The 26744-nt window shown below is 41.5% G+C and overlaps 2 protein-coding genes and 1 non-coding gene across 3 annotated transcripts in view; 1 reads left to right on the top strand and 2 right to left on the bottom strand.

The window, feature by feature from the left end:
* Window positions 1-1382: 1382 nt before the first annotated feature.
* On the bottom strand, window positions 1383-2897 carry BEX1 (brain expressed X-linked 1). The gene is made up of 3 exons (XM_040999862.1): window positions 2806-2897; window positions 2380-2449; window positions 1383-2004 (listed from the first exon to the last, which is right to left on the bottom strand). Exon 3 carries the CDS (start codon window positions 1997-1999, stop codon window positions 1622-1624), a length of 378 nt encoding a protein of 125 aa, XP_040855796.1. The 5' UTR covers window positions 2000-2004; window positions 2380-2449; window positions 2806-2897; the 3' UTR covers window positions 1383-1621.
* Window positions 2869-26744, bottom strand: part of LOC121169073 (nuclear RNA export factor 1-like) — a 74097-nt gene continuing 50221 nt past the window's right edge. The window contains exons 20-35 of the mRNA XM_040999541.1: window positions 20913-20996; window positions 20704-20808; window positions 20483-20563; window positions 20269-20353; window positions 20041-20129; window positions 19574-19683; window positions 17798-17834; window positions 17442-17510; window positions 17303-17358; window positions 17058-17165; window positions 16881-16939; window positions 16658-16773; window positions 16519-16561; window positions 15927-15993; window positions 14032-14214; window positions 2869-3082 (exon numbers count right to left, since the gene is read on the bottom strand). Coding sequence (XP_040855475.1) covers window positions 2869-3082; window positions 14032-14214; window positions 15927-15993; window positions 16519-16561; window positions 16658-16773; window positions 16881-16939; window positions 17058-17165; window positions 17303-17358; window positions 17442-17510; window positions 17798-17834; window positions 19574-19683; window positions 20041-20129; window positions 20269-20353; window positions 20483-20563; window positions 20704-20808; window positions 20913-20996 — 1506 coding nt within the window. The remainder of the gene's footprint in view (window positions 3083-14031; window positions 14215-15926; window positions 15994-16518; window positions 16562-16657; window positions 16774-16880; window positions 16940-17057; window positions 17166-17302; window positions 17359-17441; window positions 17511-17797; window positions 17835-19573; window positions 19684-20040; window positions 20130-20268; window positions 20354-20482; window positions 20564-20703; window positions 20809-20912; window positions 20997-26744) is intronic.
* On the top strand, window positions 10946-11123 carry LOC121169596. Its single transcript, XR_005885892.1, has one exon. It is a non-coding gene; the product is annotated as a small nucleolar RNA SNORA81 (small nucleolar RNA).

Below are 26744 nucleotides of genomic sequence, written 5' to 3'. Positions count from 1 at the left end.
TAGCTTGCATTTCTCTTCTGCACAAACAATTAATTTTTAAAAGAAAGATGTGATTGAATACAAATGAGAAAATCACTCAATATCCCCAAAACCGTATCCACTTTTAACCCCTTAAGGTACACACTTTAAAATTTTGTGCATCAAACCTTAAGGTCTTTTTAGTGTTCTCATCCTGTAAACGTCAATGTCCTCACAACTGAAATCAGACATTCACCTTTATGGTCTTCTAGTTATTATGGCTCCTATTTAAGTACTGAGATAATTGTAAATACACGCTAGTAGCCCTTTAACATTAACGATTTCAGGATCACTATAAAGCTTGATAAAAATGAAAATTTGACAACCATATTAAGATTTAGCTTGAGATTCTGCCTGCATATGAATCCACATCTGCAAGGAAAGCCTCCGTGAATAGTGGCAGATTAGTATGCTTTAAAAAACACTGGGACATTAAAAATGAATCCAGTGTTCCTTTAAGAATTGAAAGCAATATTTTTAGGGAAATGAAGTGATACATACAAGTTTATTTAGTTGTTCAAGAACTGAGCTGAGACAAACACTCAAGGGTTTTCTGACTCAGTCATCCTCTTTACTTTTATTAAGGACCTGTCTCTGGTCAGGTAGAAAGCACAGCAGGATCACAGCAGTCTTAAGAGGAATGGTGAGGTTTGTGGGACTGGGGAAACCAAATTTGAGTATTTTTGAAAATATTTGAAGGAATAATCTGAAAATGGGTTCTAGAACTATAGGTGAGAATGGGAGAAAATATATACACATTACACACTTGTGTGAAACAGATGTCATCTGCAACTTATATTTTAAAAATCCCATTAATTCATCAGCCAAAATACTGAAATTCAGTAAACAAATATTGGTTTGTTTCTACTGCCTTCATGATGTAATTAAAAACTTTTTCTCAAGGCTAGTGCAGAGGCTTAACAGACTAATCTTGGGCTTTACAGTGCTGCCATTCTATATGGGTATCTTCGTGTCCCAAATGTTTCACTTCTGAACTGGCTCCCTGCTTATGGCCTGGGAAAGCAGTGGAGGACAACCCAAGACCTTGGCACCCTACGTCCACGTGGGAGACCTGGAAAAGCTTCTGGATTCAGAATGGTGCAGCTCTAGCTATTGTGGCCATTTGGGGAGTGAACCAGTGGATGAAAGATATTCTTTCAGTGTTAATCTGCTTTAAATAAAAAATCTTAAAAAAGTTTTTCTCAAACTACATAAAACCCATCAACTCATACACAGAAATGAGTCCCTGTACTGATATTTTGGTATATTTTATTTAATTTACAGTTCCTTTGTATTAATTTTAGCATTTTTAATCTATTAAATAGTAAGATTTTCAAAAAAGAAACAAACACAGTGGCTGCTTTTTTAAACTGCTTTATTAACTTCACAATATATAATGAACATCTTTCCATGCAATAGGCAAAATTCTTCTGCAAACAAAGTCTTACAGACTGGGTCAAAAATACACCATTCAATTTGAAGCTAAGAAGAGGGAATTAAAGGGAATGGGTAACTTCAAAACGTTTACATCAACAGTACATCACAAATGCGTAAAATTGGGAATCAGAGGTCTCCCTATGTACTTGAGGGAAAGCATCAGGTTTCAGGGCATAAGGCAGAATTCATCATGATGGTCATGGTGAGGGGGGTCAGTGCTAACAGCGCGCAGACTATGACTCAACTGCTTTTCCCTCAGTTTCTGCATTAGCTGCCTCATCTCCTCCCCAAACCTTTCGACATTTTCTTCTCTCACCCTTGCCTGTGGCTCTCCAAGCCTATGCATCATATCCCATCTATAGTGCACAATGGGCTGCCTTGCACGGAACCGTCTACGGTTTCCTCTAGGTGCCAGGTACTCTCCAGCTTCAAAAGGGAGGGCCACCGGCTCCTCTCTATTAGCAACTGGCGCCTTTTCTGCCTTTTCCTTCGGGACAAGCTCCATGTTGGTATTTTTGAATGTCTGTTCTTCTTTGGACTCCATAGCTCCTAGGAGACAAAAGACAAGAGAAAGGAATTGATTTTGGGATGATGGTTCAGCACCGAGGACAGAGGCACCAATTCTTCACCAACCAGCGTTCTGGGCATCGGCTTATTCTTCTTTTCCTAATTTCCGTTTTTTTTTTTTTCCAGTTGAAAAACCATGCGCCCTCTAGGGGGCCTGGATTCCGAGTCCCCCCCTCACCCCCGTAGGTCCTCTCTTCCGCCCCCTCAGGCCTACCATTTCCCCCACAGATTGCATTTCCAGATTTCTGCAGAAATAAAAATGGAAAATAGGGAATGGGGTGGGGAAGCTGGGAGGCGTCTCAGACTGGATGGGCACTCCCAACACCGCCGCCACCACCGACCGTGTGCCGCACCGACCTGGGCCTATCCTTGTCGTCTCCTCCTCCTCCGGATTCTCGCCGCCGCCGCAACACTCAGCACCTGGGACCTGCGGATGGCGAGACATGGGAGAGGGGGTTGCTCAACACCGCCACGCCGCCCCCTTCCCCGCCGGCCCCTTCCCCGCGACCTCTTCCCCGCGACCCCTTCCCCTCGGCCTCCCGGATGCTCCAGTCGCTCCCCCTCCCCCGTTTTCTCCCGCCGGCTTCACCGTTTTCCCGCAGCGACTAGGGGGAGTTTCCTTTAGGTCGTACTTGCTCTGCCCGCCAGCACCCCAGCCGCCCTGGGACCCCCACCCCAGGGGCCACTGCGCAAACCCGGGGCTGCGGTGTGGAGAGAGCCGCGGGTGCAGCTGCGCCGCTGTGCGCCCGCGAGCTGCTACCGCCCTGGCCGCCAGGCCCTCACCTGCTCTGCTTTCCCCGGGCCCGATGCCAGCCCGCCGTGCGCAGGACAGCGGGGAGCTGCTAGTCAGACGCGAGTGACGACTGCACCCGAGGCTGCGTCCCTCTGCAGCTCGGGGTCACGTGACGGCCGCGCGTCACCGCCGCGCTCGCCCCCCTCCCCGGCCCCGCTGGCCAGCAGACGGTCAACAGGATCCCCCTCCCCGCGCACCGCCGCCCCCGCTTCCGTCCGTGCCCCGGCGCCACGCACCGCCCTGTCACTCATCTGCAGCCTCTCCAATCTGAGGGCCCACAAGTGGCATCACCGCCTTGCGGTTGGAGTATGCCTTGCCCTGGTTACTAGGGAAGGTCTGTACCAGCTCCCCTCCCCTCTTCCTTTTCATCCAACATCTGCCTCCCCTGGTCTTAGCTTTGGTCTTTTCTGCTGCCCAATAAATCATCCTTTAGTTTTAAAAGCCAGCATGATTCAAGAAATTGAAAATTTTTGAAAGAGCAGATTCAATCTGGAGATGTAGATAAACAAGGCCAAAATCATTGTTTCTGTTCATCTGTACTAGAGAGAAAATGATTTCTTTGAACTCCTTACGCTATAATTTTTAGAGCTCTTGTTTTTCAGCCAGCCCAGGTAGAAGCTCCTCTGGAACCCTTTGGCTATCACCCACCTGGATTTGAACATGCAGATTGCTGGGATCTTTATTCCTAGATGGATGATCTCTCCTCCTGATCCCCTGTAGTTTTGCTACAGGATCATTATCTGCCAGTTCATTCCTACTCCAATTATCGTTAATTCCAGAACCTGAGAAACACTTCCCACTGATTCTCCAGGGTAAACATGGACTCCTTGGCTTGGATATCTGTGAATTCCCTTAAATGTAACTACAAATTAATTATATGTGTTTGGGATGGTAGCATATTTACATTTGTGTGGGGAGAGGGACCACACTTCTTAGTAGATTCTCCAAAGAGGCTGTAATTCCTTTCCCACTAAAGAAGTTTAAAAGTTTAAAATTTCCTGAGCATTGTATCGCCCCTGCCCCCGTTATTTATGCCTAGCTTAGACCCATTTCTTTTGGTTTGCTTACTACTTTAATATTTACACATTGGACATAGCAGAAATAGGGCTATCATTCCTAAGCCCATCTATTTTTTCTGTATATTCAATTAATAATCAATTCTGGTTAGATAGCTTTTTATATATACTTAGTTAAAAGCTTTGTAGTGATATACATGAGGTAAAATATTTGTCCATTTGAAGTGTACAATTTCGGGGCAAGTGTGTGGAACAGAAGTTAGGCCAATTAATGTCCTGTGATTTTCACAGTGCCTAACTAATCTAGGGGAAAAAATCTTACCCAATTCTAGTCACCTCTAGTTTTTCATGAAAAAAGAAGAGAAATACCCAACTTCAGCTTACTCTACATATAGCCCACCTATCGAGAAGAAAATAGAGAAAATTTATGAAGTTTACAGACTGTATAGACATGAACTCACAGCCTAAGCATACTGAAAGCAGCCACAGGTGATACTAGATGGTATGCATCTCCCAAAGCTGAAGTCCAAGATTCCACTTGATACTGGGGCAGGCCAAGAGGCTTGGTTCACAGCTACAGGACCAGGACTAGGGATGGGGACTATCAGACTCTGCCCAATGGAAGATCCTTTTCTTTCTTTCTTTCTTTCTTTCTTTCTTTCTTTCTTTCTTTCTTTCTTTCTTTCTTTCTTTCTTTCTTTCTTTCTTTCTTTCTTTCTTTCTTTCCTTCTTTCAGATTTATTTACTGTTATTGGAATGGCAGATCAGATTTACAGAGACAAGGAGACACAGAGGAAGATCTTCCATCCACTGCTTCATTCCTCAAGTGGCTGCAATGGCCAGAGCTGAGCCAATCCAAAGCTTCTTCTGGGGCTCTCACGTGGGTGCAGGGTCCCAAGGCTTTGGGTCATCCTCGACTACTTTCCCCAGGCCAGAAGCAGGGAGCTGGATGGAAAGTGCAGTAGCCCAGACACAAACCGGTGCTCAAATAGAATGCTGGCACTTGCAAAGGTGAAGATTTAGCCACTGAGCCATCACAAAGGGGCCCCCAACATAGGGGTTTCAAAAGATTGTTATTGCATCATGTTCACTAACAATTATTATTTTTTCCCAATTGGTGATGGGAACTTTATTTTTACTTTTTTACTATTTTATTTTGATAATCTTTACATAGTTGACTAGGGTACAAAGAGTCTATGGCTACAGGAATGTGGGTAAGACCGTTGATTCCACATTGTAATTTTTATTTCTACATCTGGAGTAATGGGAGAGATAAAAGGAGAAGCCCCACCCAGTCTACCACAAGTGGTTTTGATTGTTCAACAGTTCTGAGTTGCCGCCAGTCTTTCTATGCCAAGCACGATGAAATCTCTTCAGAATCCACTGGCTGACATAATTTACCTTAGAGTCTCCATTAGCCCATAGTTTCACTGCCAACACATGGCTGGAGTAGTTGATCCATTTGTTTTGTCCTGCGTCCACTGTTGTGGTACCAGGTGTCCTCTGCATGTTCCATGGACTGTCATATCTTCCATGTGCTGTCTACTGTTCCATCTGAGCCTCTGAGGAGGTTCAGCTTTGACACATGCACTCTGTGGTCAGACCACGGGACCTGCAATTCTCTTCATGGTAGGGGTTCTGAGATCAGCAGTTCAGTTGGAGGGATCCCCAAAGAACCTTCGTCTGAGGTGATCCTAGACCTGATTCTTGTGTGTGCATGCTAGTACAGGGTCTGGCACAGCCTGTCATCCCAATCAGCTTATGCATATGTTGTTGGTTGCAACTGCCTGGTCAGTTCTGTTTCAAGCCCTATCTTCCACATGAACTGATGGGTGTTGCAGTCCAGCCTGATTCTGCCCACCTCACACTAGGCCCTCACGCAAACCAGTTGGAGCTGCAACCTAGTCAGAACAACCCACAATGACCTCCCCAACCAGACCTGCCCTCCTGCCCTGGTTCCCATGATTGTTAGTATGTAAAGCTTACTAGTCCGGTCTGTTCCATATCCCATTCAGCTCTCTTACATGTCAATGGGTATTGAAGCCTATTTCAACCCAACCAACCCCACTATCCAGCCCATATACATGCTGGTGGGTGCCATTCTGTCCAGCCAGGTCTGCCCCAGAGCATGATTTTCATGCTCTCCAATGGGAGTGGTAACCCAAGAGGGAGGAGCCCACTATTTCCCTCCCAGGTCTCTCTCACTCCTGGATTATGGACTCTCCAGGTGGTTCTGTGGTTTGACTTGACAGAATTAGCCCCCAATGCCAGCCTCTGCCAGCTGATGCTACAGCAAAGCCCAACCAATCCTCACCCACTCTGATTTATGGTTGCACCAGTTGGAACAATCAGCCCAGCCTGACTTTTCCCTAATCTAGCTTACATGAGGCCCACTAACAATTATTTTTAACTGTAGGCACAGTAAGCATATATGTTAGCTTATTTGCCACTCCAGATCAATTTTAGAGGTTCAGTTCCAAGATCAGGTGTCCTCATTAATTTGGTGTCTAATGAGAGCAAAAGATAGCAATGGTGGAGAGCATTTACAGAAAGGATCACACAGTAAACCAGGATGCAGTTTTATAGGTATTTTTAGTTAGTTAAGGCAGTTCCCTTTCCAGTTTACTGATTTTTTTGTTATTAACGGATGTTAGATTTCATCAAATGCTTTTTATTCATTTAAAATTAATACATCTGAAGATAGGTCTAACAGAGTAAAGATCCGGTCAGTTAAAAGCCCCAACAAGGCCTCAGTATCAATATACAACATTATGGAATTAATTGACATAGTAATGGGTAGACAATATGTTAAAAATAATGCAAGTTCCATTCTTCGAAACATCTGGGTTGAGACAGTATCAATGACAGGTTCAAAAAAATAACCAACAATCAAACAAAAAATTACAGGTTAAATCAAGGCAAACATGTGGTATCTAATCTTTTGGGATTCACTCATTTCCCTTAGCATTATAGTTACTCTGTTAGACCTATCTTCAGACCATAGAAGGTCTCCCCAAGAGGCCACTGAACTTATCTGGACAATAAGACGCTGAACTTTATGCTAGGCATGTGTTTGCAAGCAATGAATCTCAACTGAACTTGAACTATGGTTATGCAACAAGGTGGAGGAATCCACCATGGGGGGAGGGGTATGGGAGGGGTGGGGGGGATCCCCAGCGCCTATAAAACTGTACTACATAATACAATGTAAGGAACAATAAAAAAAAAAATAAAAAAAAATAAAATTAATACATCTGGATATAGCTCGGAGTGGTGGGGCACATTTATACTGCTTGCTATTTGCTGAAATTCCTGGATCTGCAATATGGTGTGTAATGTTATCTCAAGGAAATTCTCAATGGTTAGCATTTCAGCTTCTTTATCTGTTCCTTTATGTCTTTTAATCATCCTGTTATTCCTATTATATGTATTTTTATCTTTAACTGTTGCTCTATACTTCGTGGATCTCTACGTTTTGTGGATATTCTGTTCTGTTTTTTTCTGTTTTCATTCTCCTGTTTTTCAGTTGGGAGGCCTGTATTATTGCATTCTCAAGATAAGAAATACATTTCCATGGCTCTTGAAACTTAATATGCCCATAAAATATTCTTTATTTCTGTGACAACATTAGCTTTTCTTTTACGACCTTTTTGAGAATGTTCATATTTATGCCTATGTTGCTCCCTCTGTCTTGAATGCTATTTGTCAATCAGAGCTCTTATGTAAGTCATTATGTTTTTTTATGTTAGTCATTATGTTATAAAAAATACCGTTCTATGTGCATCTACAACCAACTTATCTTTGACAAATGAGTTAAAATCATTCTCTGGAGAAAAGACAATTATTTCACAAATGGTGTTGGGAGAACTGGATTTCTACACCAGAAGTATGAAACAAGATTTTCTTATCTTTCATACTACACAAAAATCAAATCACAATGAATCAAGAATTTAAATCTGTGATCTGATATCATATTACTACAGGAAAGCATGGGAGAAACACTGGAAGACACTGGCATAGGCACCGGCTCCTTAAATAATATCCCACAAGCACATGCAGTAAAAGCAGAAATAGACAAAACGGATTATATCAAGTTAAGAAGCATCTGCACAACCAAGGAAACAGTCAGCAAACTGAAAAGGCAGTGGACAAAATGGGAGAGAATATTTGCAAAATGAATATCTGGTAAAGAGCTAATAATAACAATATTTTAGGAGCTCAAGAAACTCAACAACACCAAAAATCTAACTAATTTGTCACAAGATAAGGACAAGCATTTTCTCAAGGGATTAAGGGAAAATGGCTAAAAGGCACAAGAAAAATGCTCAGGATTACTAGATATCATGTACATTATGCGAACAAAAACCACAGTGAGGTTTAACACCGTTTAGAACAGTTACTGTCCAAAAATAATTTTAAAAATAACAAATGTTCATGAAGATATGTGGAATAAGGTCTCCAAACAAACTGTTGGTGGGAGCATAAACTAGTATAGCAATTATAGAGGACAGTATGGAAATTCGTCAGAAATCTGAAAACAGATCAACTGTATGATCTAGGCCTCCCACTCATAGGCATACATTCAAAGAAAATAAAATCAGATTATGAAAATGTTATCTGTATCTTCATGTTTACTGAACCCCAGCTCATAATAACTAAGGTATGGAATCAATCCAAATGCCTGTCAACAGATAATTTGGTAAAAAAAAAAAAAAAAAAAAAAGTGATATGTATACCCTGTGGAATACTACTCAGTCACAAAAAAGAAAGAAGTCCTATTTTTTCCAATAAAATGGTTGCAACTAGAGACCATTATGTTTAATGAAATAAGCCAGACATAAAAGATAAACATAGTATACTCTGTCTCTGATATTGTAACAAATATATAGAATACAAAAATGTGATGGAAATTAGATTATTTTTATTTGATTGTTTATATATTACTTATATATATTCCTGTGGAACAGTTTTCTTTCTACTTTTTAGTGTAGGATTCTTTATTTATGGTAGTATCAAGCCTGTCTTTATAAAGTAAACTGCAACTATGCTGTCACAAAGAATTCAAATAAAATAAAGGAAATAGGAGGTAGGGATAAAGTACCAATTCGATTCTTAGTTTTTTTTTTTCTATGAAGTGCATGAAATATTTTATCTTGTTATTGTCAAAAAGGTTTTTAAAATAAATGTGATAAAAGCAGCTCAAAAAGAAGTTTGCAATTCTTACATATGAATATATGTATGTAAAACTTCAAAAATATACCTTTAGTGACATGGTAACAAAGTGAGATAGGGAGAGTTGAGGCATCACCTCAATCATTGTGATTAAGTCAAAATTTTAAAAAAATTTCTTTTGGTTGACAGACCATAGAAGCATGGGTTTTAGTTGGAACCCCATATCCTATGATATAACCATGATCCGGCATTGTGGCTTTGGTGGTCACAGAACTAGGCATCAGAACCTATCCTGGTCTGAAGGAATACACCACCCTTTTGAATGCTTCCCAAGTTAATTCCTAACAGCACACCAACTGCAAACTTGGAACTATTCTGATTTTGGTCATCTCCTAGGGCCAAAACAGCATCAAGATGCCAATAGGGAACATGAGACAAAACTCAACTTATGACATTATGTAGTGTTAAATTAGCATAACAGTTCACAGAATTGTAATAGATAAGCAGACTTCTTAGAATTTTGGAATGAGTACTCACAAGTAAAGGCAGATGATGACAATAAGCTCAAGTTGACTATTTTCTCACAAATAAAAAACTGGAACTCACTGGAGTTATGTTGCTTGATTTTCTTAGAACAGAGAAATAAAAAGTATTGTCAAAGATTATTATGAACAGTTGTATGGCAAGAAAATTCACACACTATAAGAAATGAACAAATTCCTATAAATGTATACCTTACTCCTCTGAATCATGAAAAAATAAATCTCCTTCATAGACCAATGAGGAATAGTGAAATGGAATCAATAATGAAAGTCTCTCCTAAAAGCCTGGTATCAGGTAGTTTAAATACTAAGTTCAATCACACATTTAAATATAATTCATGACAATTATTCTTAAATTCTTCCAGGAAGTAAGAGATAATTCTTCCACACTGATTCTGCAAAGCCAGCAGTATCTTGATGCATAACCTAGACAAATATACAAGCAAAAGGAACATAGATTCCAAAACCTTCAACAAAATATTAGAAAATTGAATCCAGCAGCACATTGGAAAGATCATTCATCATAATCAAGTGGGATTCATCTAAGAGATATAAGAATGGTTAAATGTATGCAAATGAATAATTGTGATACACTACATTAACAGAATGATGCTCATCTTTACGAGTGCTTAAAAGGTATGTGATAACAGCCAACATTTCTTAATCAATAAGAGGCTGAATAAATTAAGCATAAAAGAAGAAAAGTCATATGTAATAAGTCAAGAGTTAATTAATTTCATACTGAATGGGAATAAGTTGAAGGCCTTCTAAGTTTTGGGACAAGAAACAATATCCAATTTCACCACTTTTATTCAATACAAAACTGAAAAATCTAAGTTATAACAACTAAGCAAGAGAAGAAATAAAGGTCATTGAAAAAAGCAAAAGGAGTGGAGGGTCAAATTGTCACTCTCTGTAGACGACATGAATTTATATATATGAATCCTCAAAGAGTCCATCAAAATTAAATAGAATAAGCAAGTTCAGCAAGGTTTTAGGTTGTAAAGTTAATATAAAAAATTGTTATATATTGAGCCTTCTGTATTGACTCAGTGGCTAAATCCTCACCTTACAAGCTCCCATATCAGCGCCAGTTCATATTCTGGTTGTTCCACTTCCCACCCAGCTCTCTGCTTGTGGCCTGGGAAAGCAGTAGAGGATGGCCCAAAGCCTTGGGACCCTGCACCTGGTACGTGTGATATAGAGAGGTTACTGGTTCCTGGTTCCTGGCTTTTGATCAGCTTAGCTCTGACCTTTACGACTATTTGGGGGAATGAACCAACAGATAGATTTTTCTCTCTGTCTCTCTTCTCTGTAAATCTGATCTGTGCTTTGAAGAAAAATAAATTAATATTTAAAAATCCAAAATTGTCATATACAACACAGAATTGTTATACATAGCCTTCTGGTTAGTACTGTGCTAAAACTGCAGAACCAGCACTGTTCTGGATTTTATGATAATGTTGTTTGGTAGAGTATACACAAGAAGTAGAGTAACTGCTGAAGACTGTGAATATTTGGGCAGACTTTTAAAAAATAAATCCAATGTATTTTGTCTTAAAATTTTGTGCAATATGTAAAAAAAAATGTTGTTATGCACTGGTAGTGAATTATATGAAAAAGAAAATGAAGTAAGCCTATTTTTATATGTACAAAGATATATAAAATATCTAAGAAGTTTTAATCTAAAATGTGAAAGATTTTTGAGAATGTAAAGTACAAAACATTGATGAAAGAAATTGAAGAAAACAAAAAAATTTAAAAACATGTTTTCATGCATCCGTATCATTACAGTGTGTATTCTCCAAGAAATCATATCAGTAAAACTTTTATCAAAACACCAATAATGTTTTTCACAAAACTAGAAATTTTTGTGGAAATACAAAAGATGCCCAAATAGCCAAAATAAAGGAGTAACATGGTTTTTAACATGTGTCATCCTTCAAGAGAAAGGAAGAAGGACAAGAACTTAGCTAGAGATACAAAGGCAGAGGCCAGAGAGAGCAGTTCTAAACTTACCTGGGACCAGTGACCCTTTTAATATTTTCATGTACTCCCTTTCATAATTGGATATCTTATGCCTATCCCATCAATGGTTTTTGATAAATGACACATTGTGCAATTAGAAATCCTAAGAGAAGTGTTGGGCCCATATGGATCATAATTAGAGTCTCACCTAATTATAGTGCAAGTAATTTAAATGATGAAATTTGAGCCTTTTCTCATTGTTAATATTAGATGGGATATTTGGTTTAGAGTAGATACTGGAAATCATTAGCTTTCAAAGTTGATGGAATGGGGAGAGTGTATTTTTTACATGCAATGAATGGGTAAACATTTTCTGGGACACAGAATAAAGAGCTGAAAAGACTATGATGTTATTTGAAATAAGACATTTGCACATTATAATGTAGGGATCTTGAGATGACATTTAGGTTAGGATGAACACTGCATTTGGTAATGGATTATATTGAAAAAGAAAAAGGAAAGACAAATGGCATGGGTAAAATTCTGTTAGGATGTAGACAGAAATTTAGTTATGCAGCCATGAGTCAAGAAAATCAGCAGCATCCTGAAGTTGGAAAATACTAGGAAGACTCATCCTCAGAGATTTTGGAAGGAACCTGGCCCTGTTGTGTTCCTTGGTTTCTATTTCAGACTTCTATACCTTTGAGAAAATGAACGTACGCAGACTTAAACCATCTAGCTTGAGGTGTTTTATTACGACAGCTTTAAGTAACTAATACATCAAAATAGAGGTACATATCTGCACACACACGTGCAGGCACATACAAATTAATTTTATCTTTTCTTAAAATAGTGATATTTAGTTTTCTAAATTAATAGCTTATCTCAACATTTGCAGTTAGGTTAGTAGCTTTTATAGCTAAATAAGTTTTCATAGACTTATGCATTACTCTTGCTTTTAAAAATAATTCAAGGCTAATATGAATTTCCATTCTCTACTGATTTTATCTATTGCTGATTTAATTATATGCAATTTTATGTATTAAGCATATTAATTATATGTCAGTCACATATGTGGACAGATTCTCTTCCCAGGTTTCCATACGTTCTTTAGTATTGTTTGTACCCCCCCCCCAACCACCAATGGGTTGTTTCCACGTTTAATTTTTTGTACTGTTCCCAGTACTAGATTTGAGTCTTGGTTGCACTCTTTCCTAGGAATCTTTTTTCTTCTGTGGAATAGAGATAAAATCTGTCTCCGGTGGATTTTTGCAGAAACTTATCAGGCAATCACTCTTTACTATGAAAAGAAACAAACAGCCTGGGAATGGAAGAGCAAATATGGAGGCAGTTTAAAAAGCTTGTGGAAATATAGAATTAAAATATGTTTGGAAGCAGAGCAGGCATCGTTACTCTGTGGCTTGTGATACTGGTTTTTCATATCAGAGCATTGGTTTAAGTTCCAGCTACTCTATTTGCAATCCATCTTCCCACAATATAAAATGACTGAAGTACTTCAATCCTTGCCCCTCATGTGGATGGAGTTTTGGCCTCTAGCTCTGGGCAGTAGTACATGGCCCAGTCAAAGTACTTAGGGCATTTCAAGAATGAACTAGCAGATGGAAGAGTCTCACTCTCTAGCTCTGTCACGCTTCCTTTCAAATAAGTAAACAACAAATTATTTTTTAAAAAATCTTGGCATTATATATATACGTTATGAGGTTTTCCACAAACTTTTTGAAGCACCCACATGCACAAGACAACTGGCCCTTTGAATGGATGAGGATCAGTTCTACAAGATAGTCTTTGGCTTCTTGGCCTCAACCAGACCTCTTGGTTCTATGACAGGCAAATATCTATGAGCACAGAAAAAACAAAGACAGAAGATGATGATGATGACACCCAGGTACTTCTTTGGGCTTTAATCTCAGGATCTTGGGTTGGTCTATTTGAAAGTCTTCGCTGGGATCTTGCCTCTTCCCTGGAAGAAATAAATATGAGAGATGGAAAATTATCAGGGCCAAGACCTTCAGGCCACTCTGACTTTGTTTCCTTCAATTACTGTACCTCACCTTGTGCAGGCTGAGAAACTGAACAGCTCTGTTATAGTCCCAGTTGTTATCCTGGAGACATCTGGAGTGAGGAAAAGACAAATGGCATCTGTTAGAACCCAGTGGAGACACTCCGCAAAAGCATTCCCATTTCTTAACCTATGTGATGGCAACATGCCTCCTGATTCATCTCAATGTACACAGTAGACTGAACCCTTGTAGCACAATGTGTTGTGACAAAAAATCCTAACAGACAGGTGATTCCCAATAAACAAATAGGTTTCAAGAAATTCATGAGGTCCCATATCCTTGTTCAAAATAACCAAGTAGTTCAATATGTACTGAGAAATGTTCAGTGAGATAATGAGTGAGATAAAGAAGCAAAACCATTTAGCTATGAAATCCCATTATTTATTCTCTCCACTCCTCTCAGCTTATATCCATTGTAGTGTGCACCCAGCACTCACTTCTGAGACCACTCGGAGTTCATCCCAAATTGAATGGACAAAGCGCGCACCATTTCTTGCTGTGCCGGAGAGAGGATAGGCATGGAGCTAGAGCAGGGAATGGGCACTGAGGTGGAAAAGGCGCTCTGAGTTCCCTGGATGCTGGTGTTCTGCACAAACAGCTTGTCATTCACGACGCACAGGCTGGAAGGCAGATGAGCTGTCAGACATTGAACAAATGGACAATCCCACACCTCCCAACATTGCTGACACCATTGTTCAATTGCCAGTCCCTTTCCATACCATTAATCTAATTCCCTGTCATATTTCTAACCCTAACCCTAATACTTCCTAACTAATCCCTAATAGGGTATATCTTTGGAAAGATTGTCTGTATGCTTCACTAGAATAACCTAGGGGTGTGTGTATACATTTAAATTCACCATTTACAACAATCCAAGGGCAAGAACAGAGTAATAATCATTTTCAGAGGAAAACACTGAGGTATAGAGGCCACATGACTTGGCCAGTCAAACACTGAGTACTGCATTATGAAAGAATTCATATTTATTCCAAAGCTCATGCTCCTAACCATTAATACAAGTTTCTTGTAAAAGAATTTGGCAAAGCAATCCAGAAAAACATCTGCTGAGACTTCTTATCTTGTTGACTAGGTCAATATGATTTCAGTAATGTGCACCATTGTACTTCATGTTAGCCACCTGCAACAATACTGAAAGATCCTTGATCCTTTATATGTACAGTTACTTTCATATCTATTCCCAGAAATATCCTTATTGAAATTTATTAGCAGCCTTCTTTCTAAGATACACGGTCCCTGAAAATGTTTGTAAAAAAGCATGCCCCAAAAGTATTGCCTATCCCTGACCTAAAAGAAATTTTCTCCCATTTAACTAAAGTCTTTCGCAAACCAAGTCAATTTATGCTTAAAATTAAACGACAAATGAAAAATCTACTGTTCTAAAGTGTATAGGCTTTGGGACCAGCACTGTGGCTCAATAGGCTAAATACCCAACTCCAAGCCCTGGGGTCCCATGTGGGTGCCGGTTCATGTCTCAACTGCTCTACTTCTTATTCAGACTCCTGCTTGTGGCCTGCAAAAGCAGAGGATGGACCCAGTCCTTGGGATCCTGCACACCTATGGAGGAGATCTGGAAGAGTCTCCTGGTTCCTGGCTTCGGACTGGCTCAGCTGCAGCCATTGCAGTTATTTAAGGGGTGAAACAGCCATTTGGATCAATCTTGCATTATTTATTCATTCCTTATCTATACATTCCTTTTAATATTAAAATTTTAATTAATTAATAATTCATTTAAAAATTTTAATGATTTTTTATTATTGTTTTGTGTTACAGCTTATTTGGTACTGGAGTCTCTCTTCCCCCTCCCCTCCAGTCTTACAATGGGTGTCTGACATGAATATTAATTCCCAGAAATGTCTTTCTTAAAAATAATGAGTAGTTTTCTTACTACATATCCTATCTCTAAAGAAGTTTGTAACCAATTATATGCCAAAAAAATAATAAAAACTATAAGGTATTTATCCCTCTTACCTAAAGCTTACTATATGTTACTTGCATAACAATAAAGGAAATGTTACTGTCACGGAATATATGAATTTCAAGTAAATTTTGACACATCTGGAAAATTTCCAGGATTCTTTCAAAGTTGTTGGATTTGCATCTCCTAGGCCAAAGTCACTCATATTCTTCCTTGAATAAACCTTACATTAGCCTTCTTGTAGAGCCTAATTATTTCTGTCAACAGCTACTAGCCTACACAGTTTGTTTTTGACTATACTAAGAATGCTGTTAGGGCTTGACTGCCATATGTCCACACTGATATGCTCAGACAAGAAAAGCTGTTCTGGTGTAGTACCCACAACACAGCACTTACCCAAAATTACTGGTAGGGATAGTGATGAAGGTCCTAGTGAAAGCACAAACCGATCCCTGAGGCTCTCCTATTCAAAAACAACAGATAATACCCGCTTACAGCTGTGCATGCTCTATCCACTCATACAGCATTCCTACTAAGGGTCTTACACTGAAGGGGTTCAGATTGAGGTGATTGTTTATTTGGCATCAGGACATCATGGCAGGAAAGGGGAGTGCAGCAATATGAATTCACTACTGGGGATAGAGCTCCCATGTGACAAACATCTGATAACTTCACTTGATCCCAAGAGATGGCTGGTGAAGGCCCATTTTGCATATGAAGAAAATGAAGGGAGAAACAACCCAGGAACACAGAGTAAACACCTGGGTTGTCCCATCAAACTCCACAACCTGTATCCTTGATGCACGAATTGTGCAGGAAAGTCAGGTATGAATTTAGGGTTGATAGGGATGTTCTATGAGTAGAAAAGTATGAGATGAAGACTGGAAAGAAGGGGAGCAGACTATAGAAGTCCGGGTGGGTTCTAAGGGGGAGCCCAGTCCAAGGAAGGGTGCAGTCAGGATTCTGAGATGACTCGGCAGACACTCACCTCCCTTGAACACCCCTTTGACAGAAAAGCCGAGCATCATTTCCTAAAAGGGAAGAACTCAGGTGCTCAAGAGCTTCCTTCACCTCCCACCCAGCCCCAGCTTCCTAAGGACTGCCTGTGGGAGGAAGCACGTGCTCACCGTGTGGACCCACACATCTACTGAGAAGGAGGTAAAGTCATGTTCAGTTTTAGGCAACCTGTTGAGGGTGTCCACAATGACACGGTTGGTGTGCTTCAGCAGTTGCCTCCTCAGGTCTGCTTGGGAGAGGGAGAGACAATCTGTGCTTCCACACCCAGGCCCTTGGACATTACAACCATCCCCGTTCTACACCCTCACCCAAACCTCCCCATCACATGCTTACGGAGATTCTTGATATGTTTCATATTCCTGTTGTTCTTGAAGTACTCACACAGGCCTTTCCTATGGGAAAATAAAGAACACTAAGCAGTGTTCTTGCAGTAGGGATGTTTGCAAGAGTTGATGTATACCTGCCTTGGAGGTACATGGCCCCAGACAAAGTCTGAATTGCAGTACTCACAGGACTGGGCTCACGGAGTTAACGGGGATGGTCAAGGAAAAACAGGCCTTATCATGGTAAGCACCAAGGAGATTCCGGCGATCCCCATAGTCATAGATCAGGTAATACCTGTAAGCGGAGCAATGAGATAGGCTACCTTTGTGGCAGGGTTCCAAATGAAAGATGAAAAACACCATCAGTATCTGTCCTTGAGTTGCCCAGCCTGTCCCAGGTCTCCTCTTCCTCATGATCCCAGAGGTACTTACTGCTGAAGAAAGTGCAGGATCACATTCTTCAACATCTCAGATCCAAAGAAGCTTCCCTGGAATAAAAAGAGTGTTCAGGACCAACCGTTGCTACCCCTCTCCCTGGCACCAGCTAAAGTCCTACCTGATCTTTCCTCACCTTGCAGGGTGGTAACATCTTGTGGGTTTCAGTACCACAGACAGTTGATATAGGAGGCTTTGGGTCGTGCTGGGGAATGTAAGAGGGAATCACAGTCCAGTATGAGTTCACAGGGCAGTGGTGGACATACTCTGGAACACTTCTGCTAGGGATGTCATGTAGATTCTTTGCGTGAAGAAACTATAGCTTTTGTCAAGTTGGCACAAGAGTCTGTTCTTGGCCTATGATCACTCACCTGTGTTTTAATAATCAAATCTAGAAACTTAATCCAGAAAATTAGCCCAAAACGTATTCTGGAAAATCGGAGGCAGCATTGTTGCCAATCAGAAGTATCAATATTCAAGTAACACACTCACCAGGCTCAGAATCTTGGGGAACAATTCTAGGATAGAGCTGCCAGAAATCAAAACAAGACAAAAGTAAGTAAAACTAGAGAATAACCCTGCCTCATTGGAGCAAGCACATCTATACCAGGGATGTAGCCAAGTGTGTTCCACCTAGATTCCACTGCCTCACTCAGGCAATGTCCTAAACTGCTCCCTGTGCACTGACCCAAAGGCAAATCTTTCTCTCTCTCTCTCTCTCTCTCTCTCTCTCTCTCTCTCTCTCTCTGGTTTTCCCTATTCATCTGTGCCCCCCCCCCCCCGCTTTCCTACCCCTTGTGTATCTCTCACCTATACTTCCCTGAATCCCTTCTCCAGGGCCACAGGAAGTACGACTGGGAACCCAGGTTTCCTGTCCCTCCCCACCTCCATTACTTTTCTCCAAGTACCTTCAGAAGGCACCACAAGAAGTAGGGAATGGGATGGGAACCCCGGATTTGCTACTTTTCTGAATGTTCAGCATTCTGCCTGGCCTGAACACGACCAGCTCCTCCCCCAGGGAAGGCCCAGGAGAATGGGTCAGGGAGTGGAGTGAGGCAGGGCTCTGGTGGCAGGGAGAGAGAGGCATGGTGATGATGAGAGACAGGGTGTAAAGACAGACCAGGGAGAAGCAGGGGAGTCAAGGAGAGTAGAGCAAAGAAGGAGAGGAAATAAAAGGAAGGGGAAGAGACTGGGCCATGGTGGTGAGAGTCATGGTGGGAGAGCAAGAAGTGATTCCCCTGCTGCAGCCCTTTCCTTCAGGAGTCCTTGGCTGGGTCTGAGGCCCAAGGTAGGCAGGAAACAGCTACTATTGCGCTGGAGCACCTGGAGACAGAATGAGCCTTTGTCACCTGTTTGAGCTGTCTTGTTGAGCATGGCCACTGGAGCAGCCTCAGGGGCAGGAGACTTTCCTCACGATAAGGGAGGGGTCAGGCATCAGCTCAACATGAGGTTGAGGGTTTGGGACCCCTTTTAGGATCACCACATTCTCTCTTCAGAATCTCCCTGCAGCTGTGTCTATGAGTCATTAGTGTCTTACCTGAGGAATCAGACACATCACAGGCTCCCAGGGATCCTCTAAGAGATGTGGTGAGGAGGAAAGAACATGTGCTTCCCTTTACAGGACTGCCCCTCAATATCTTCACGCTCTTCCACCATTGCCCTTCCACTCTGCGTGGACAAGCCCTCTCTCACTGCAGGTAGCCAGCCTCTGACCCCTTGCCTCAGGGAACCTGGGTTTCTCCTGAAGGATGGCCTTCTTCCCAGCATTGTGGCTGAACAGACAGCATCATGGCAGCCACCCAGGACCTCAGCCCTCAGTGTCAGGGAGGAAAGCTCCCATGTTGTCCCGGGACTTAGGGGGCTCTTTCGGGTGCAATGGAAAGGGGCCCCTCTCAGAACAGGGACACGAAGAGGTGAATCAGCTGGAAACCCTGGGCTGGAAGACCCACTTCAGTCCTATCACCAGGAGCTGGGTCAAGACTGAACATTCTATCCCGGGTCAGAGCAGGGAGCGCTGCTTCCTGAAACACACCTATGGGAGGGTGTGCTGGAGGAGGCCAGTATAGGGAGGGAAGAAGCATATTTTCAAGCAGGTGGAAAAGGGAGAAGGTCAGAAGAAGGAAAAGAGACTTCTAAGTAGAGTTGAGGGGCAGAGAGAGGAGGGGGTGGAGTCATGGTCTTCCCAGAGGGCCTGGGCTGCTTCTTCCTGCAGGTGGCAGTGTCAGGGGCAGCTCAAGCAATCGGGTGAAGACAAGGGATGCAACTGACTTCATGCTGCTGGACTTATCCGGACAGGTGGCACCCTGAAGATTTCTGTTGGCACACATCTCTTCAAGTTCCAGCCCTTTCTCCTTGTCTGTCTCCCCCACAGATTTCACCTGTAGTTATGGAGAGAGATCACATGTGTGAGAAGATAAACAGGCAGTGGGCCCTGCACCCTCAGTACCCACTTCTCTGTCTCTTGTCACCATTCTGATGAGCCCCTCCTTTTCCCTCATAGGGTAATCTGAAAAAATCTCACCTTATTCTTTGAGAAATTTGGGTTTTCCATGTTTGTGGGCTTTTGTACAGTGCCAGGCGGGCCAACCAGCAGATAGGTTTGGCTGTCCAAATTCAACATCTATGATGAAAAATTAGAATGAAGTCCTCAAGATAGTTTTCTCAAGTCAAATCCAACTTTCCAACTAATTTTATGCATCATCACCCTCAATCTCGCTACCACATCAAAGCCTCACCTTGGGCATGTTCCCTTCGCAGGATCTCAGGCAGGGAGCCATACACTTTCTAGCATTTGGTGCCATTTTGATTTTATGGTCCATCACATCTCCAGAAAGAATAGAAAAGGGAGTCAAAAGACTAAGAAAGTCCCACGTGGTACACTGGCAGCGTTAAACACTCTCCAAGCTATCATCCTTAAGTTTCCCTCCCAAACAGACCACTCTGCTCATTTGCCCTGAACTCACTGCATTCAGCCATGCCTGTTTCAGTGTTGGGTCTTTTGACATCAGCCAATTGCTCAGAAGCATCACCTTGTTTGCTCACTTCTAGCTGCAGAGTCAGAATGCAGAGTTAGAGATTCAGTAGCTCTGAAGGTGAAGTGGCAAGGTGGGGGTAATGAGGTGGGGGGAAGAGGTTGGTCTGGCTGTGGGTGCACAGCTTGGCTTGAGTCTTCATTACCTTTATCTGTTCCGCTTTTCCCACCTTCAGCTCCTCCTGCACAGAGCGGGGTACATCAGAAGGAACGGCAAAGATTGATATCTGCAGGAAATACAAAGGGAACAGAGTATGAACCAGAAACCCTGCACCTCAAGATAAAGCAACGCCTTAATCAATCAACACCTTTCCATTGTCTTGCCCTCTTTTCCTTAACCAGTCCTATTCATACCCTTGGTGCATACCCTTTCATTATCCACATCACAGATCTTCCCACTGATACTCTTCAATGCAGAAGCAACACTAGCATTCTGGACAAAGAAGTGGGCTTGCATTTTATCATAGTGAAACTACAAAGAAAAGGGTAAAACAAATGGAACATGAGGCTGGAGTCACCGCTATATGGTCCTTTTGCATCCTATTTCATCTCATCTACCTCTCTGTTTTCTGTTACCTCAACTGGTGTGAATGGGATACCACACTGGCTCTGAAACAAATCCAACAGCCACTTTTCATCATATTTTATTCCAAATGGAATCTAGAAGCAAAAGAATGGGGAAAGACACAGATATAATGGAATTAAAGTTCAAAATGAGACTCAAACATTTATTTTAAGACTTCATACTAAATTCCAAACGTGACAACATTACAACATCATTATTTCTAATTTTCATGATATTACACATTGGTAGTTCCTAAATACCTTTTTAAAAATTCAATTTCCTTCAACTAATCAACTTCATATTTTTAGCATGAACTCACTATCATAAGAGATCTTACCCAAGGCAAATCTAGTGTGTTCTTTTTAGAGGGATCACAGATAATCTCCACTCCCCTTCCCCCACATACATACTCACAGTTTGAGCCAAAGTGAAGTATCAGCATTTTATTGCTTTTACTTTATCCCTTTCCATGATCCCTTCAGTCAGTCTGTTCTCTTTAAATCATCCTTCAAAATATGTCTAAGATATTAATTTGTGATAATAGCAATAAAAGATTACCAACTCATCTGCACCCAGGAAAGTTCCTTGTACCCAAGTCCAACACAACTCCTCCTACTTTCCCTTTTCTGAACATTTGATCCATTTTGCCAGCACACTCACTGTGATCTTGAACCAGTTGCTTGAAATCCTAGTCTGTGTATTCTCCACTCTTCTCTCTGGAGGATTTTGTTCTCTCTCCATCCTAATACGAGTTTGGAATTGTTGGTAAGTACCACCTCTCAGATGAGAATGATAATGATGATATGGAATGGCATAGGGAGAACTATGGGTAAGTGGAGAAAAGAAAGTATTCATATATGTTCAGAAAGTCTTCTACATACATATGTCCCACAGATTCCAGGGCTAAAATAAAATGTGCCCCATCATTAATGTGATTCTATTAGGCTCTTTCCAAGTTGGAGAGAAGAATGATGCATTTAACTACAGGCTTGTACATTTTACTCATGACCGCATTCCAATCACGCTGAGTAGTCACTTACTATCGTATTTGTGGGTCCACCTGGGCCTCACTTATTGCTGGATCTTCCTCTTGTTGCCGTTGGGGCGAAAGATACATGCCAGAGGGCTCAGACCAATTAGGTGATCTGCTGTGGTACATGTTCTCCCATCTTGGTCTTCTTTGGTGGGAATTGGCTTGGTTACTGTATCCTTAAATGAAGAATAATATATACCAAGTACCAGATGGTACATGGGTGCAATTAGACAACAGGGTAACATAATGTTCTATGGCACATTAAGGCAACTATAGTTGACAAAGATTTATATATTTCAAAGCAGCTGGTAGACGGTAGCACAATATTTTCAACACAAAGAGATGGCAGATACACTAATCAGCAGAATCTGATCATTACACGCTGTATACGTGTACTGAAACATCACAAAAGAATCTCGCAAACATTTATAATGATTATGTTTCATTTCAAATTGTTTTTAAAGATTTTTTTGTAGGGCCCAGCGGCATGGCCTAGCAGCTAAAATCCTCGCCTTGAACCCACCGGGGATCCCATATGGGCGCTGGTTCTAATCCCAGTGGCCCTGATTCCCATCCAGCTCCCTGCTTGTGGCCTGGGAAAGCAGTCGAGGGTGGCCCAAAGCTTTGGGACCCTGCACCCATGTGGGAGACCTGGAAGAAGTTCCTGGATCCTGGCTTCGGATCAGCATAGCATTGGCCGTTGCGCTCACTTGGGGAGTGAATCATTGGACGGAAGATCTTCCTCTCTGTCTCTCCTCTTCGCTGTATATCTGCCTTTCCAATAAATAAATAAATCTTTTAAAAAAATATTTTTTTTGTAAAGGCAGATTTACAGAGAGTAGGGGAAACAGAGAGAGAAAGATTGTCCATTTTCTGATTCACTTCCCAAATGGCCACAGTGCTTGGAGCTGTACTGTTCTGAAGCCAGGAGCCAAGAACTTCCTCCAGGTCTTCCACATGAGTGCGGGGTCTCAGTGCTTTAGGCCAGCCCCCACTACTTTTCCAGGCCATAATCAGGGAGCTGGATCAAGAGTGGAGCAGTCAGGACATGAACTGCAGGACACCAGCACTGCATGGTGAAGGATTAGCCAGTTGAGCCATCATATAGGCCCTTCTGTTCAAAATGTTTTAAAATGTGGAGTTGGCACTGTGGCGTAACAGTTTAAGCCATCACCTGTGAAGTTCACATCACCTGGTTGGTGTTACAGTGACTAAACTTCCAATTCAGCTCCTTTGATAGCCTTGAAAAGTAGCAGAAGATGACTTAAGACCCCTGCCATTTAGATGGGAGATCACGCTCCTTGCTCATGTCTTCACCCTGGTCATTGTAGCCATCTGAGTTGTGAACTAGTGGATGGAAATCTGCCTCCAAAGCCCTCTCTTTCTCACCCTGTTTTCAAATAAATAAGTAGATCTTAAAAAAAAATTTAAAATAGGCCTGGCGCAGTAGCCTAGTGGTTAAAGTCCTTGCCTTGGATGTGCCAGGATCCAATATGGGCCCTAGTTCTAATCCTAGCAGCCCCACTTCCCATCCAGCTCCATGCTTGTGGCCTGGGAAAGCAGTCAAGGACAGCCCAAGGCCTTGGGACCCTGCAGCTGCAGAGGGGGAGAGGGAGATCCGGAAGAGGCTCCTGGCTCCTGGCTTCAGATCAGCCCAGCTCCAGCCATTGTGACCACTGGGGGAGTGAACCATTGGATGTAAGATCTTCCTTTCTGTAACTCCTCCCCTCTGTATATCTGCCTTTCCAATAAAAATAAATAAATCTTTAAGAAAAAAAATTTAAATGAAATGTCAAAATACATACTATATACTATTAAGAGAAAAACACATTTTAAAGAAGAAATTGACTAATGAAGTCATAAAGATAAAATGTTCAACAAGAGACTAGAATAACAATTCTAAATTTGTGTATGTATTTTTAATATACATTCAAATATACAAAACCAAAATTTGTTTAAGTAAATGGAGAATTAGACAAATTCATAGTCACTGTGGAAAACATTAGTACAAATTCTGAGTAACAGGTAAAACTGACAGACACAACTCAGCTACATAGAGAAGATTTAAATATGCTAGTAACAAATTTACTTATAGAAGACTACAATTGGAAGATTCCAGAATAGGTCATTTGCTGAATCATAAAGCATGCCTGAAGTAATTTCTGTAGGAGTCATCAATCTATCCTCGATGGTTGGCATGAAGATTCAAGAATATTAGTGGCTTTGCACTCCCTGTCACATCTCAATTATGAATAAAACCCATTAATTTCTAACAACTCTTGCCCCAGGTAACCTCCCTGTACCTCAAACCCTGGATCTGAGAATTGCACATCATCCAGTTTTCTCTCCTCAACCAGGGGAAAAATTCCACCTGAATCACACCATAAGAGAAGATGTTTTCCATAAGCAATCATTACAGTCTAGAATCCCATTTGGCCTTTATCATGTAAGGAATGGAAAACAATCAGAATGGGATCTTACCATTCCCCACTGCCATCTCAAGAGAGCTAAGCTGTGTGTCCTGTGGCATTGGGTCTCCTGAATCTCTGCTGTATATCTTAGACCTGAGGCTAAAGTCTCATGTTAACCAACTTACCCATTGCGTGTCCTGAAGTCAGCGATCTGTCACCAACGTCCGCACAGGTTCTGTTGAGGAGACTGCGTGCTCTGGAGCTGAAGGTTTGGAGAAGCTTAAGAAACACTGCTGAGGAACCCGAGTGCAGGTTCCTAATCACTTTGTCAGCACCAGGCAAGCAAAATGGAGTTGTTACAGGAAATTCCGTCCCCAAGGACACAAGAGGAGAGTCTTTGGGAGGGCAAAGGAAATGTAACTTTTTGCTCTTACTCCTCCAAGTTTGCTACCATTCTAACACTGACAGCCCTTTGTAACTGAGCCACACCTGCAAAAGAAGTGAACTAGAAGGCTAGAAACCCAAATATTTGTTGCTACAAATATAGAAGGAACTTTGTGTCCCAGCATCTCTGTTGGTTATATTACATTGTATTTCTTCATTCTGTCAGCAAGAAGAACTCAGAATGCCTGCTGTGGTCCAGGTTCAATCCCTTTTACATTACATATTTTCTTCAATATTCCTCAGGGGGACTCACATTCCATGATTAACAGATACCTGAAGTCTCTGAGGTCTGAAGAGGTGTAGGGACTTGTCTGGAGTCAATGAGATGCTACCTGAAGAATTATGGGCACTGGAGTAATTACTTCATGCACAGCTTTACTAAAATATTGCAGCATGTGGTGTTTTCTCAGTTTAGGGCAAGGTGAAAGAATGTTCAAAAAATGGAATTTAACTCCAGCCCTCCCAGAGACAGAACAGAAAACCCAGACCTAGAAAATGTAAAAGAAATAGACAAAATGTTTTGGATCACTGATTTATGGGAGTAGGGAAAAACTCGCACATCCCTTTCATAAAAAAAGAACATTGCAAATACATGTCTCTACAGGTTAGAGTAAAAAATGTTGTGGCCAAAGTATCAGCACAGAGAGATCTACAAAACACAGAAAAATGAAATGTGCTTACTTTTTGCTTTTAAATTTCCTATACCCCAAATGCTTACATATTCTCATGTGCAAATTTCTTTTTGCTCACTCAGAAGGTAGATATCATTTACCAGGACATACAGACACTAGAATGGGTTCACAAGAACGATTAATTGGATTTTATATTATTTAACTGTGTTTCTGAAATTAACAAGTAATTCTTATGTGGTATTTATTATTTTTAAGGAAATCCATATCAATTTTAGAAAATTAGAAACCTTCCATATAAAGCAACCCCAAATTGGTCTCACTCACATGGATTAAGCCAATCATGGACACTGGCCTAGTGGAAATGTAAGTTACTGATAAGGGCAGAGAAGGGAATCTGACAACTATTGCTCAGTTTCTGAACTACCCCAGGAAGTAAAGGTAGTGAATCTTTTAGTTCAAAGTTGGAGATAAGCAGAGTGGATCAGCTCATGTGTGGGTTTCTGGTTGGTCCATAGTGTGCATATCCTTCCTTAGATTGATAAGTAATACAGGCTATCTTGTTTCCTTTAGAATGGCAAAAGGTAGGAAACCATCTGTCTGGGTCTATGGGTAGACTGAATATAACTTACTTTCATCAAGATATGAAGTTCCTAGAGTTTTTTTTTTCAGTTTAAATCTAATATTAAGATGTCCTGACATATAATGCTCTCTAGGATATTACACAATTTCCATCATAACATAATATTCTGGAAGCTTTGTAGCACTTTCCAGGGGTGGATGTATGACACAATTTGATGCCTTTTAGGATGCCCATATCCAATATCTATCTGAATGCCAGTGGTTAAGTGTTGGCTCTTCTGATTTCAGCTTTTACTGATGCACACAGGGACGCAGCAGCAGATGGCAAAGTAATTGACTGCCTTCATATGTATCAGAGACTTACACCGAGTTCTAAGCTCCTGTTTACAGCATGGCATACCCTGGCTATTGTGGACATTTTTTTTAAAGATTTATTTTTATTATTATTATTATTTTATTGGAAAGGTGAATATACAGAGAGGAGAGACAGAGAGGAAGATCTTCCGTCCGATGATTCACTGCCCAGGTGAGCGCAATGGCCGATGCTATGCCAATCCGAAGCCAGGAGCCTCTTCCGGGTCTCCCACACGGGTGCAGTGTCCCAAAGCTTTGGGTTGTACTTGACTGCCTTCCCGGGCCACAGGCAGGGAGCTGGAAGGGAAGCGGGGCTGCCAGGATAGAACCGGCGCCCATATGGGATCCTGGGCGTGCAAGGCGAGGACCTTAACCACTTGCCCCAACGCG

Source organism: Ochotona curzoniae, unplaced genomic scaffold (assembly GCF_017591425.1).
Source record: "Ochotona curzoniae isolate NIBS_2020 unplaced genomic scaffold, NIBS_Ocur_1.0 scaffold_1852, whole genome shotgun sequence".
Classification (NCBI taxonomy): domain Eukaryota; kingdom Metazoa; phylum Chordata; class Mammalia; order Lagomorpha; family Ochotonidae; genus Ochotona; species Ochotona curzoniae.
This window is presented reverse-complemented; position numbering and strand designations above follow the sequence as displayed.

What these genes read in the sequence shown, in the direction of transcription:
- BEX1 (XM_040999862.1), bottom strand. Translation starts at nt 1,999, where the DNA reads ATGGAGTCCAAAGAAGAACAGACATTCAAAAATACCAACATGGAGCTT.